Genomic DNA, 14,805 nt, shown 5'->3' with positions numbered 1-14,805 from the left:
ACGTTAAATTTTGTCGCAATCTTGTTTATCGCTTATTATACAAAAGGACATGTGCAATAAGTAAACAAGATTTATGTTTCTACTTACTTTAAGAAGTGCTTTATTATATGAGAAAACAATTGATTCAATAATACTATCGTAAACAATAAAAAGGAGCAATAATTCTTTTAACAATATCGTGTCCGAATATTAACGCGAGTCACTGTACATTAAAATGAGCAAAGACCAATGAGTGTACGGTCTTAAATAGTTTAGAAGAAACATTTTCTAAAAATTAGCTAAGAAATGATTATCAATAAGTAACGAATTAGAAACGAAACTATACAATATCTCGCCTAAATAGAGGCCAAGGAAAATCCTACTCGTAGAGTAGAAGAAATTCGCTCTTTCTCGCACCAAGATTCCTATCAAGATAAACTGTCACGTATCGGATAGATTATTTAATACAATGCATATCTCAGTGTCAGTAACACTTGCTGTCGTGAACCAATAAGCCACCTCGACGAGTGCTATTATAATAGCGTAGCATAACAGTTTCTCTCGGCACTGTAATTGAAAGGAATGCCATCAAGATTCCAGTGTACGTAACACAGTTTCCGAGCCGCGTCGATTTCTTTTTCATCGAAAAATTCCGATGAATTACACATGCCCGCCGCCGTGGATTTTCACATAGTCGCGAATCAGCCAAGAAATTAATTCCACCTGCATGGTGTGGCGTGCGTCTAGTATTTATTATTATTACCGGATTCCATGCGTACGCATGCAGAACAACATGGGGAACTTCGAGCGATCTACGTTGATCCGCGGGAAATTGATCGTACGAATGAGACAATGCCGTTAGTCGTGAACGAACGTAGCCGGCCGACAGGCGATGTTTCTCCATTGTTGATCGCCGCGTTAGTTGTAATTCTAACGAGCGTTCGGTTCTTTCATCGCGCTGGCCATTTGCTGCGCCGGGCGGAAGTATGCATGGTCAGCTGATACGTATGCACGCGGGAGCATAAATCGGCCTCGGCGTACGTCGGTATGTACTCCGATTGCTTATTCGAGGCGTGGATGCCAACTATACCCTGATTATGCAAATATTCGGCGGTAATAACATTAACAATGCCGGCGACTTCATGCATGCGTGAATCCCGATGCCTTCGTTCGAGCCTCGGCACGCTCGGCATCGGATCTCGGCGGATCCCTGTTAAACGATCGACAATTATTTATCGCGGACCTATTGGCATCGTATGTCATCGCGCACAGTTCTGTGATTGACGTATCAAGCGCTCTGCTCAAAATAATGCGAGAATTTCGTAGCGAGCATCTCACACTTCTCCGTCCGAAGTTCGCCGAAATCAACTGCAGACTTAATGCGCTCGCGATGGACGCCGGAAGACGTGAATTATTCCAGAACCAAGGATATCAATTTTAATTCGACGAAAGGAAGCTCTCGACATCGACGAAATAGCTCTCAATTAAAAAGATAACAAACAATAGTCTTAGAAAGGAAAGCTTTATCCAGCAAGATCACACTCGAATAACAACTAACTCTTCTTTCGTGATTGTACGCCTGTGCAAAAAAGATCTGAAAAAATTCAGGGACAATGCTTACGACACCACGCATTTGAACTTTGTCCTCTACGACCAGGATCGTAAACTTAATCGCGTTGCGTATTTTACGTAATTGCACTGTTATTATTTTCTTCTCATTTTTATTATCGCTGCTTTCCCGTACGAGTTTTCCTTGTATCGGAACGGCGGGCCATGTTGGCATTGCCAGCAGCACGTGGTAGCCAGCTGACAGCTGGTTTGTGTTGGCCGGCAGTCGCCATGACGACTGAAACGATCGACGCACAAGGGCAATATCAGCTTCGCCGATGTTTCGTGGTAGCGGCGTAATGCACCCGGTGCATTTGCAACGGGAACTGTGAAATTACGGTCGTTGGGCAAAAAAGAAAAAAAATGGTGGTCGTTGATAAACGTAGATCGCTGATAGTGTCGACCGCTGGCCACTTCTTTGGCGTTCCTGTGGACGACGATGCGAACGATGAGGCCGTCGTTGACAGTGAATCGGTGCTCGAGAATTTCTTGGACAGAGCCACGTGTCGGACGCTGTGTGCACAGCCGGCTGGCAACGAGGACAACGAAGTGCGACTGCAATTGACTAGCGAACTACCTGTCGGGAAAAACACCTTGGTCTTCTTCAAGGTAACGAGCAGTCCAAAATGGCGGTCGGTCGAGGTTGCGAGGAAATTAGGGCTGTTAACCCAAATACGTTCCTTGGAAATGGAGAACACAAAATAACGTCTATTTCTCATCGACCTCTCGTCAGGGTGGAGAAAGCGATTTCATTTTTCGTTCGACTACGACTGCGTTGCATTTCAAACGAATATATTACGATGGAATCAATAATAATAGATTGTTTATCTCACCAGCTAATGTTTACATTATAGACGCGCGCGGTTCGCTAATAAGCAATTAATATGCGATTAATTATTTCGTAGATCGAAGAATACCGTGTGTATAAATAACAGCTTTGAAATTGAAAGTGTGTGGTCACGTTAAAGTGCAAAGTAGCCGATGATCGAAATTGTTAATGAACGATCTGTGGAACATGCATAATGTGCAATTAGCTATACAGAGCGTAGATTTATAATAAAACGAGAATTTTAATCGAGATTTTCGTAGCTGATTCATTTTCATTGATGGACTCCGTTAAACGGAGTAATATCGAATCGAATCAAAAGCAATGAGAACGAAATTGTGTATGCGTTATTCCACAGTTTTTGGAGATCCAAATGAAATTTTTTGGTCGTCGAAAATCGCCTAATCCTCGGCATTGTTCAAACCTCACGAATCATCGAAAATTTACGGCATATCTTATCTAAAAAAAATCATAGCTCGAATAATATTCCAGATGCCAACGTGAAGCGACCGACATCATGCACGCAAAAGTTGAAAGTTCAATTGAAAAAATATAGCGCGTTGCAGAAGCTTGTTATCGTTACGTTAAAATTTATTTCGATTGTTTTTAGTAGATGGCGCACACTTTCGAAATTAATAATTTAATTATTCCTGAAAAGATATTTGACAGGCTTCTGTAAGTCGAAACGCTGTTCTAATTAGATCGATATGATTTTCAATAATTGTTTATACTTATCTGGGATTCACAGTTGAAAGAGGCCGCCGTGACAGAGAAGAACTTCTACGACCTGGTCCACGTGACGTCGACCGGCAGCGGAGAAGGATCCACATTGATCGAGGCTCTTCGACAAGTATGGGCCCCGACGTTGCGTTCTTCCGGTCTGAGCCCGTCGTACCTGAAGAGGTTGGAGGAGAACCTGCTCGGCTCGCCGATCACAACTTCCGTCTTCGAGGAGGAGGATCACTGGCGGAAGAGATGGGAGGAGGCGAAGCGTTCGCACGACAAAACGATTTTCGCCGAGGCTGTAAAATCCCTGAAGAGCATCCGAGCCGAGCTCGAGAGCGCGGCGGTGGCCAGGTGTCGTAAAAACGAAATAAACCTGCCGATATACCTCTCCCAACCGGATTCCAATTCGCTGGCTAGTTGATTCGCGAGGCTATACGACGATATTATGCCCCCGTTTATTAATGGCCCGTGCTTCCTGCGATTCCGAGGACTCTGGAGACAGGAAGGGAGAGATTCAATTGATTAGATTGCCCCGTAAAGTTTGTTTACCGGGGTCCTCGCCGGATTGCGAATATTCCTGCCAATTTACGAGTCGATATCCGAATGGCACTTCAGAAAGCATAAATATTTTGTCCTAGTAACAGCAATTATTTAATTGTTCTATTTAGAAAGTATATTACCCTATAAATTGTCCTATTAAAAAGAACATTGAATATTTAATGATCGACATTTATCAATCAACAACTAGCATTATTATTAAATGCGTTTGTGAATTTTTAAAACATCGTACTTATATACTCGACCATCTTTTTAGTATATTCTTGTATTTCTTAAAGATTACGTTTTAAAACTCAAACTGTGTCATGAATGATTGAAATAATAATATTTGTGGAAAGAATGTCGTTACTTGTTGATACTGCTCGATGTTTAGAAGATCTTTCAAAGCGTTCCCTAAATTAATTCACGGTATAATGGTTGATCATCGAGTAAAGCTATATTGGAACTTTTTACCAGAAACGAACTGATCGCGATGGAGGACGCCGTGGAGGCGGTTTCCGGTTACGTGGACGATTTATGGAAACTAGGGGATCCTGTGTACTCGGAGGATCGTATGAAGTCCTTCCTGGACATCGTTGGAGACGAGGTGGTCTCCCTGGTCCAGAATGTCATGGAGGAGGTGACGAAAGTTGCTCGAAAATAATTTATAAAGCGCACGTTTGTCGCGAGTTGCCAGCCTTGACAACGACGACTATTGTTTTTATCCGGCGTCGATTCTAATTACATCGGAAACGAGTGTAAATTGCATTTAGCTTCAGCTGTAATTAAAAGTGAAACCGAAATTTTAATGATTCGGCTTGGCTCCAACTTGGCTGAATATTCGCTGCGATTGTAATCGAATTTGTGAATTCAATGGTTGAAGTTGGAACCGAAGTTGGTTACACCCCAAAGCGATGTTGAAGTTTCGTTGCAAATTCAAACTAAAATTAACACTTTGTTGGATGAGATTGTAATTGATTTCAGCTGGCAGTGACGTTGAGTTTCAGCTGATATTAGAACCGCGGTTCCAAGTCCACCGTAATCCGAGGAAACCCCAGAAACCGGACAAAGATAACCAGAATATTAAACAATAAAATTCTAATCGGTTTCTCGAAATCAGATGCGCACTTCCGACGATCGCGCGAAGATCGAAGCGATCTCGATCGGTGCCGGTATCTGCGAAAAGTGGACCAACATGGCGGAGAAGTTCACGATGCTGTTCTGGCCTCATCATTCTCTTCATCCCTGGAAAGGGCCCAGTCACATTCCTCAAAGATGTGCGATCATCGGTGAACGACTCAGGTATCCAGCTCAGGTCAATCCTCTCGTGAATTCTAAAACGAAAGCGAGTGCAATGTTCGTGATCTTTAGACAGATAGCGGAGCTGTGTGCCCAGTATCGGCAATTAACCAGGCTGCTAACGCAGAACGAGAGATCCGGACTTGGCACCGACACCTTATTACAATACTTCGACGATGTCAGAGGTATCTGCCATCTTCCCCTGAAAATATTTCTCCGATGAATTAGAATGTTTTATCGTTGGTAGCACTCCAAGATGCTGGAATAGTTTAACATTCTAACAGTATGACACTCTTCTATAAATACATCGACGTTTCTGCATTTGTCGCACGTTCTCTGTTGCGCGGCTCTGCGTAAAATCTAAATTGCGTTCCACTAATTAGACTTCGACGTTCGCGCGGTTCCAAAGATTTATACTGTATTTAAATGTTAATTACCGTCACCTCGGTCGCTCGAATTTCGTTTCTGTACTCGAACGACGATATATGCATTCCCGATGCATTTATCACCGGAAATCGAAAATATATCGGCACAATTAAAGAATATTTGTCCTCTTGCGTCTACTTAAATTTCTTCGAGAAATTACAATGTTGCGTACGGAGAGAATTTCATTCGAATCAATGAACCGTTCGATGTCGCAATAAAAAGAGGATACGGTAAAGCGATAAAGTATTAAATTGCTCTTCACGGTTGATGCCAGTGGTGTTCGACGACGACGAGAAAAGCACCGACTGGAACCGGCTCAGGAGAAAGGTTGAAGAGGGTTTGGTACCTGCGGAGGAACGGGTTGCTCAGAAGCTGAAGTCTCAGATTGCCGACGCCACCACCCCGAATTCTTTGCTCGCCGAGTTTCGACGTTACTTCGAGTTAATGAAGAGGGAAGGCTTGAAGAGATCCTTGAGGGGAGAACGTGAAACCCTGCTATCCGCTTACGGGGACCTTATAGGCAAGTTTCATAATCTTCTGGTTCCCAATTGTTCCCTAATTGCGTACGCGAGCTCTCGTTTCGGCAAAAGGGCTGCGAGATCAAAGCCTCGAAGCACTAACGCGTTAATTAATCGTTGGAACGGCAGATAACTGTCTGGCCGGGCCGGATACAGGAGATCTCTTGGACAGTCCTAAAATACTTCAGGAAGTTCAAGCAGCTAGATCAGCAGAGGCACGGCTGGAAAGCTTAGATAAACTAGGGAAAGAGCTGCTGGATGATCTTCCCGGCTACGAGGAGGTCTCGTCGAAGGTGATAAGGGCTCTGAAAGACGTCGAGAGAAAGCGACAGAGCTTCCTCGAAACTTGGGTGAGGATCTCCCTTATCTTTCTACGCTTCTGCTGCATATTCTCTCCTGAACTTCGAGACTACAGACATTGTGAATTCATTCTTTGCACGATCTTCGGGCCGATTTCGTAGATCGAAATCGTCGACTGTTCTTCAGTTCTTCTGTTTCATTCGTTCATCCAAGTTCGATCGTTTCTTCGTGGCTCGCAATATTCGCAGTACACTGAATATCATTCTTGTATATCATTATATATATTATATTATTATTATTATTCTTGTATATCTTGTATATCATATTCTGAAAATCATTCTTGTTTGTCAAAGAATAATTGTGAATTTCTAACGATAGTTCGCGATACTCGGAGAATCTATGAGAATTTATGTTGTACAATGTATCCAGCAATTTTTATGACAGTGTCATTTTAAGGGAAATACAGTAATTTCTCCCGGAAATGCCAAATTTCGGAGTGCTGTGAATTACCATGCGCTCGTTTTTATAGTTACCGATTGCCAACAACCATAAAAATGAACCGCAAGGCTCGAATAATCGTATCTCCTCTTTCCAAATTGTCCATTCTTGTTTCAAAGCTGAGCGTCGATTAAGGAGAATTTATTGTACTAGTTATACGACCGTCGAATTGTGGCATATGGCCTGCGAATTGCCTTCGAATCGTATCATGTGGCCTTCGAATTTCCTCCGAATCGTGTCACGTAGCCTCCGAATTGCCTTCGAATCGAGGTAAAAAATTAGAAATAAAAAAGTTAAGTCATCGTTTGTATTCTAACATTACTATGTATTCATATTTCATGTACACCGGCATGCTGTTCGCTGCCTTTTTTTGCCGACTGCCCCGAGTTTCTCTAAAAACGAACCGCGAAGGATCGCGACTTAGTATTCTCAGATCTGCCGAACATATCTTGGCGAAATTACTGTACCGAATAAATTCCTCATAAATCGTTGTTTTAGTGAATCACGTTGATCTCTAGAATCTAGATTCTGGAGTCGAGAAGTTTGCAAACTTCTGATAGATAAATTGCCGACTTGTTTGACAGACAGAGGAGACGAAAGAGGCTGTGGCAAGGAAGGAGCTGTCCCTGGGCACCGATTCGGCCGTGGTAGAGCTAACAGGTACCAGTATGATGCGAGTGACGTACGATCCCCGATTAATGACGCTGATCAGAGAGGCGAGAGCGCTGTCGAGCCAAGGTGTCGAATTACCTCGAGAGGTCAGGGACTTGGTCGAGAGAGCAGGAAGTTTGGCAGGACGTGCCAGGGCTCTCCAGCAGGTCGCAACTTTTCACAACACGATTGGGGATCGCATGGTGCCATCCCAGAGGCCATTGATGCTCACAACTGCTCTGGAACTTGCTCGAGCTGTTCAGGAACAGTCTGGCGTCGTTTGGTCCGATCCTATGGCTGTTGACGCCTACACCGCCAGGTTGAAAGAGCTGGTAATTAATCACGCGATCTATAGTTTTCCCTTATTTCGCTTTCATATCGACGAGCTAAAGCGTAGAAGAAGTTAGGTTCGTTAAGGGTACTGTCGAAGCAAACTTGACTGATAATAATAATAAATAGGGTAAACAAATCAAAAAGGAAGTAATATACGTCGAAAATGAAAACAGGGCTTTTTGAGATTGTTATTTAGAAGGTCCAAAGGTTCGTCTCGAAACTCGTTAATTAATATTCCAGTGGACGAAACGTGAACTTCGCAATTTCCAAAGCTGCCGCAGCTGCGAAGTTACCCGAAATTCGCGCAACGTGTTTAAAATTGCGGAGGGGTTGTTCCGCGAGTTTCAGGAAAAGTTTCCAACGAATTCTATGTTGAACAGGTGAGGAAGTTCGCGCAGCAAAACTCCGATCTTGCTGCGAAGCACTGCGCGCTCCGTGATCTGGTGTCGAGCTTGCTGAAAGGAGAGACGGTGAACCTGATTGGTAATCAGAATGCCTGGAAAGACGCGTTGATGAACATGAGGACGATCGTCGATACCGTCGAAGCGGAATATGGGAACACGAAAGCCTGGAAACTTCACTGGGACAGACAATTGTTGAAAGCGTTAGGAGTTGCTTACAGGTAACTTAAGCAGAAACTTTGATCCGCGACGATTGCACTCGGACGAGTTGCCAGTCGCGTATTTGGACCGAGTTTGATCTCGAAGCTTCCATCGAGCCTCAATTAAACCAAATGTCTCCAGTTTCCGAATATTATTTGCACCGGTAGTTGCACTGTACGGTAAATTCTCTCCAATTGACGCTCGGATTCTGCACAAAACTGGACAATTTGGGAAGAGGAGATACGATTATTCGAGCCTTGCGGCTCGCCTTTATATAATAGTTTCCAAAATTGTCCATTCCTCTGTCAAAATTGCCCATTTTTTTTATGTACAATCTGAGCGTCGATTAGGGAGAATTTACCTGGTAAAGTTCACTCTTCGAGTTCTCTATAAATTCTACTTTAATTTCGACAGAGAAAAGAGAAAGGAGAAAAGATTTTCTGCTAAGTTTGGTGCCAACACAGTAAATAGACTTGTCTTTTTTGTTGACAATACTGCGCAAATGCAAGTAATTCATATAATTGTACAGATAATATGTATATTATATGAAAATATAAGTCATTCGTAACTGTACATGTAAAATAATTATTTATTAAATTCATATTCGTACGCATAAGGCACAGTTATCTTCGTATTGCAAGCGTAAATATTTTGCAGCGTCCGAACAACTAGCCTGCAAACCTTCATACAAAATAAAAATTATTCATCAATGCCAATAACAGACGCCAGACAGAAAGTTCTTCTTTCTTAAATAACTTTAACGAGTTAAAAACGATGTACAACCACGCTTAAATACTTGAAATTTGTCTACTGTTTTGAATCTACTAATTATAAATGCATCAAATCCGTTGTCTATTAATAACACAAGAAAAATATGCCTAATTATCGCAGCGCAAGTTTGATGCAGTTCCGACCAAACAGAGAAAGTGAAACGCAAGACGGTGAAAACATAAAAAGAATCTATCGTTACTTTGCTGTCGAAACGAGAATTTTCTCTCTCTTAAACTCTGCGCCTTAAAATAGGCGCAGACAATTTTTCTGTCGCATAAAGATCCACTATTTAGTAATTGCGCATCCGGAAGCTCGACAGCTGAGAAGAGCTAACGAAAGGATAACAAAAGAAGAGCCAAGTTTCGAGAGCATTCTGAGAACCGCGGTGATCGAGCAGAGGCAGCCGTTTATGAAAAAAGTTTCCAATTTTCCGCGGCATTATCGTTTCCCCGCAGCCCAGTCTCGGCTCTAATGAGTTTCGAGCGTTCTACGAGGCATTTTCCCGATCGTAATGCGTAATTTTCATATTCATGCTGGATCTGCATAAAGGGAGGCGATGGATCAGGCTGATTCGACGTCTCCTCTATTTTCCTTTTTTCCTTTTTCAGGGGCGCGTTGCCGTCTCTGTTGAAGAAGTTGCCGGACGTTAAAGCGGAGCTGACGTTCCGGGATGGATCGTTGCAATGGCGGCCGTCGCTGGAGGAGATCCGCGCGAAATTGTACTCGTCGATCCGTCGATCCCTCTCGATCCCGATGAATTTCCGCGGGGTCGGCGACGCCGTCGATGCCCGATTCGGCGACCTGATTCAAAGGAGCGGCTATCTGTTCGGAGGCGTCTACAAGCAGGCCGAAATTGCTCTTTCCGCTCTGGAAACGCTCCGAACGAAATGGCTGTATCTCGCGGCGCCGGCGAAAATCGACGCTGCTGAATGGTACTGGCACGAAAGTAACTCGCAATTAACCGGGACGATAACTTTTCTATCGGGGACGCTCGATTTCGCGCTCAGAAACAGAACTCCCTCGTTTTATTTTTAGTTCGAGCCTCGGCGTCGATCGTTTTTCTCGAATTGCTGAACGGATCATCTTGTAACATGCGGATCCATCACGAGATCCACCGACGTGTGTTGCTTTATAAAAATGATAAGACCGAATTTATTTAGACATCGTTTCCTACGAGACACGCTTTTCATGATTTCAACGATTTTCAAATGAAAAATGCGGAACCGGTCCTTTCGACCAGTAACAAGTAATATTTGTATTCATAATATCAATGTAATAGATAAGAATAAATTCGAAACATAATGTAATATTTATTATATGCACGCGATTATAATTATATATTTTATTTATTTACCCGTATCGTCGGAGTTACGAATACAAATATTACGCGAGAAATCTGTCTCGCGAAAGTCCTTGATGGTGAATGATGCGATGTTTTAACGTGTTCTCGTTGAATAGTATTATTTGGACGTGTAAAGGTGAACGCCGTACCAGACGTAAATATCATTATTTTTATAATTTATACATACGTGTGTACATGAATATTTACGTTGCGAGATTTCCCTCTCCGCTTTCGAACCGGGCGAGCTATATTGCGGCAGCCTTGGCACGTCTTTTGCCCGCGAAACGTCCATTATCATTTTCTCTATAGACAGTTAATAATACGAAACTTAATTAAATGATACGCCGGAGTCTCTTTTTTTTCACGGTGGATACGCAACGAAGTAGAAATCCATTCGTTGAAGACTCTTTCAATTAACGAGGAAGAATCTACTTCGGCGTGAAAAATGGAAAGGGGTAATGCTTTCTCGAAGATTGATGTATCGTTTCTTGTTGAACAAGATATGACACGTAAAAAAGAGACCCGGATGCGCTAAATTGGAGACCAAATCATTTCTTCACGATGTTTGATCTGTTTCAATGGGAAGTCTGAAAGGCCGATCGCCGCAGGAGTGGACGAGAGCATTCAAAGACGCCAAACAATGGGCTCAAGAGGTCAGTGAGTAATTAAATTCTTCATGGGTTTCCAAGAGCATCGCTGAATACAGCGTGGCTCGCACGAAACGGATGATTAAATCACCTTCGGAACTTCTTGAAACACGGTCTCGATTACTTGAACAATTTCAAACGGAAACTTCGTTTCTTCACAGCCATTTTCAATCCTACCTTTCCAATTTTATTAACTCGCTGCACCACGATTTCTTTTACTGCTGATTACCGTTACGTTGATCGGTACATCTTTGTTGCTAATAAATGTTTACACGAGAAAGAACATTTTTATCTCGTTTAGTACAACATCTACTTAGTGTTAAAATTTTGTTAAAGTTAGTGTTAAAATCTATTCAGTGTGCTAAAAATAGAAACGTTGGATTTTGTTTCAATTTCAAATATTATTATAGTATGAAGGATTATATAGTAACAAAAATTAGGTACACGCATTTCGTCACAAGTAACAGGAAAAATTGACTCAATCTTACAACTTACATTCCGTGCAGTTTGTCCATTCGCAAAGTCTACAGTATGTTTTTAGCTGAACCGTGTCTCGCACAGCCATGAATATTAAAGAGTTAACGAAAGCTACCGTCTGGACATGTTCAGCACTTTTGGTAAATTCTGATTTTAAATTAGGTGGGGAAATTGCGAGGCAACGAGGTGAAAATCTGGTGCATCAGCGTGGACACGTCAACGACCAGGAGCGACTTAGAATCGGCATCCCGTCGCTATTGGGAACGTTTATGCTCCGATTTAAGGGTGGAAGCTTCATCTAGATTGGTAGCGATCGTCGAGTTTCTTTCGTCCGCTTCAAAGGAATTGGAGCGCAGACCCAGGAGCGTGGAGGAAGTTGGATTAGCTTACGAAGCTCATGCACGAATCGAAAAGCAATCCTCCGGCATGGCCGACGAAATGGAGGCCATCGCTGGACTATCGAAGGTCTTGGCAGCTTGGACCAGCGAGAAACTGGAAGGTGATCGGATCGTTCGATGATTATCTCAACCCTTGAATAAAGTTTGCTTGTCAAACAAAGCACTCCCTTCGATCTTCGCCCGCGTCTTACGATAGTTGCTTAAAATGTCTATCAATTCACTGAAACAGGAGTCACCGCGGCTTACACATCCTGGCAGGACCTAGCCGACCGTCTGGAACGTCACAAAACGGTGGTAGCCCGGGAACTAGAAGACGCAAAGGTGAACCTCCGACACCGAGGCGTCGCCTTGCGAGACGAGATAGAAAGATGGCAAACAAAATGGTCCTCGAAGCCAGAGATCCTTTCATTGGATTGGATAATCTCGATGAGGGAAAGATGGACGAACCTGAAGGAACAATTGGACGTATTGAAGACCGATTGCTGCAGGGTCGAGCTAAGCATCGACGAATTATTAGAGGACAACGAGGAAACCGTGAAGAATCTAGAGCTACAGCTAGAAGTGGAGGAATCGAACTGTCGGTTCCAAGCGGAGTTCATCGAGGAGCTGAAGAACCAAGAGGACGAAGAATGGACCGTGGCGAGGAGAAGGCTGCCTCGTCTCCACGACTGGTTGGACTCCTGGGAGAACAGGATACGCGTTCAGCTGAAGGATCAATTGAAGGAGGACTCCTTGGAGCAGAGGGATAGCCTCGAGGCCAGCACCTTCGTTGGCAGGAAGGTTCGCGAGATACGAGGTGGCATCGAGTGGCTTCAGCTGCTTCGCGGTGACGAGATAGCCGAGGAACATTGGGGAGAACTCAGGGCCGTTTTAAACCTAATCGACGTCAAGAACGTTAGAGACATCACTTTGGGTCACCTGCTGCGATCCGTACAGAAGATCGAGGAACACTCCGAGAGGATAAAGGTATGGCACTTAGGATTTTGGTAAACTGAAGATCGTAAGAAGTACCATTTATTTCTGACAATTGGTGCCTTAAAAATGCCTTGACATTCAAAGCTGATGTCAAGGTCATGTCAAGGTCGTGTTAAGGACATGTCAAGGTCATGTCAAGGCCATGCCAAGGTCATGTCAAGGTCATGTCAAGGCCATGCCAAGGTCATGTCAAGGCCATGCCAAGACCATGTCAAGGCCATATCAAGGTTATGCCAGCTCATGTCAAGGTCATATCAAGGTTATGCCACCAACTAAAAATGGTTTCTTGGTGCCAGTATTATTAATGCTTCTATTGTAGATGGAACTACAAACTTTTTCCATTTAATTCTGATAATCTATCTCGAGGATTGGTACGTAACTTTTTTTTCTGAACTGAAAACAGTACTTTAGTAGGAATTATCGATGGTGCAAACGCCGATAAATATCTCCTTGCTTCCCTAGAAACTGTTCTTCCATACTATTTACTTCCGACAATTCTTTCTTGGATATGATATTTTTCTCAAAACGAAACTGGTTCAATAATGATGGTCTTTAAATAATAAATTTAACCTAGCTATGTTCTTTATTTCAAACCACTTTCGTGCGACGAAATATTTCATGATGAAAGGTAGCGCACGTGGCACGAATAAAAAGAGCAAGATATGTTCGTGATAAATTTTCCTCTCGTTCAAAAATTCGGCGAACAGAGCAGCTTCTAAGTATGTAAAAAAGCAGCTATCTGGATAACTTCTCGCCTCTAAAAACACATACCTTACACAGACCTTTACAAATTCCATGATTTTTACCGCACCCGTGCGTCGCGATCACCCAATTTCACATTATCCGTGCCATCATCGATTCGCCTGGGCGAAGGACCACGTGCAAATCTCGCGCAACCCGTAGGTTTCCGTATCGAGTTGCCTCGCTAAATATAACAATATTACCGTGCAATTTGGTCTCCGGTTGAAAGATGTACGCGCGTGGCGTCCTAATAGCCAGGTTCCAATTAAAACATTGTTCCACGCGCAACTTCGTCACCGCGTCCACGGTGTGTAATTTTGACATGCAGGAGATCGCGAGGCGGGCCGCGGCAGAGAGCGGAATTCGTCAAGGGCTGATGGAGCTGGAGTCCTGGGAGGCATCCGCGCATTTTCAGCTCCAACAGTCAAAGGACAGCAAAAACGTCGGCATTCTTCTCGTCGAGGAGTACGGCAGTTTGTTAGCGAGGTCGGGTAAGTCTCGTGTTGCCGTTTCCTGAAGCGCGTGTGCCGGCGCGAGCACAATGAGCACGAGTGGGCTCCGCCGGCGAAAGTAATTAGGTTCATTAAACGAAAGGTGAACTGAGGCTGTTGCTGGAGGGCGCCAAGGGGGCGGCTGGATACGAGAGGTTCGCCGCGAGGGTCGCTCGATGCGAGACTGGACTTTCTGAAGTGGAGGAGAGGATAAAGACGCTCAGCACTGTGCAGAGGAAGTGGGTCTATCTGGAGCCTGTCTACGAAGGTGGAGCTGCCCCGAATGACACCGGCAGGTGGTCCAGGGCCAACAAAGAGTTCAGGTGATCGTCCAGGTTCTAGGTTTTAGCTGGCACAAGGACTGCTGTAATCCTTGTTGCTTGGCATCGTATGCAAAAAATTCTAGCACTAATTGTGTACAAGGTTCCTGAGGCCATTTGAAGTAACTTTCTCCTCAGCGAAATTGCAATCCGCGGCTTTGTTTGCGAGTTATCAACGAAAAACAGTGACCAATGAGAGGCGAGATCGGTTGGCGCGAAGCCGTCGAACCAATGAACTGAACTGGGCGTCGACCGCTCGTTGGCTGGGCCGCTTTGCGCCAGTCGAGCTCGCCTCTCATTGGTTAGTGTTTTTTTTTGTTAATAACTCGTGAACGATGGC

At 43.8% G+C, this 14,805-nt stretch overlaps 1 protein-coding gene across 1 annotated transcript in view; it reads left to right on the top strand.

Moving 5' to 3' along the window:
- The first annotated feature begins 381 nt into the window (after window positions 1-381).
- Window positions 382-14,805, top strand: part of btv (dynein cytoplasmic heavy chain beethoven) — a 41,629-nt gene continuing 27,205 nt past the window's right edge. Inside the window, exons 1-15 of the mRNA XM_033464885.2 lie at window positions 382-2,196; window positions 3,162-3,490; window positions 4,154-4,316; window positions 4,797-4,978; window positions 5,048-5,160; window positions 5,676-5,921; window positions 6,049-6,269; window positions 7,302-7,700; window positions 8,082-8,323; window positions 9,683-10,006; window positions 11,003-11,069; window positions 11,703-12,039; window positions 12,168-12,904; window positions 13,983-14,145; window positions 14,249-14,468. Coding sequence (XP_033320776.2) covers window positions 1,951-2,196; window positions 3,162-3,490; window positions 4,154-4,316; window positions 4,797-4,978; window positions 5,048-5,160; window positions 5,676-5,921; window positions 6,049-6,269; window positions 7,302-7,700; window positions 8,082-8,323; window positions 9,683-10,006; window positions 11,003-11,069; window positions 11,703-12,039; window positions 12,168-12,904; window positions 13,983-14,145; window positions 14,249-14,468 — 3,989 coding nt within the window. The 5' untranslated portion in view covers window positions 382-1,950. The remainder of the gene's footprint in view (window positions 2,197-3,161; window positions 3,491-4,153; window positions 4,317-4,796; window positions 4,979-5,047; window positions 5,161-5,675; window positions 5,922-6,048; window positions 6,270-7,301; window positions 7,701-8,081; window positions 8,324-9,682; window positions 10,007-11,002; window positions 11,070-11,702; window positions 12,040-12,167; window positions 12,905-13,982; window positions 14,146-14,248; window positions 14,469-14,805) is intronic.

Source organism: Megalopta genalis, chromosome 9, assembly GCF_051020955.1.
Source record: "Megalopta genalis isolate 19385.01 chromosome 9, iyMegGena1_principal, whole genome shotgun sequence".
Classification (NCBI taxonomy): domain Eukaryota; kingdom Metazoa; phylum Arthropoda; class Insecta; order Hymenoptera; family Halictidae; genus Megalopta; species Megalopta genalis.
This window is presented reverse-complemented; position numbering and strand designations above follow the sequence as displayed.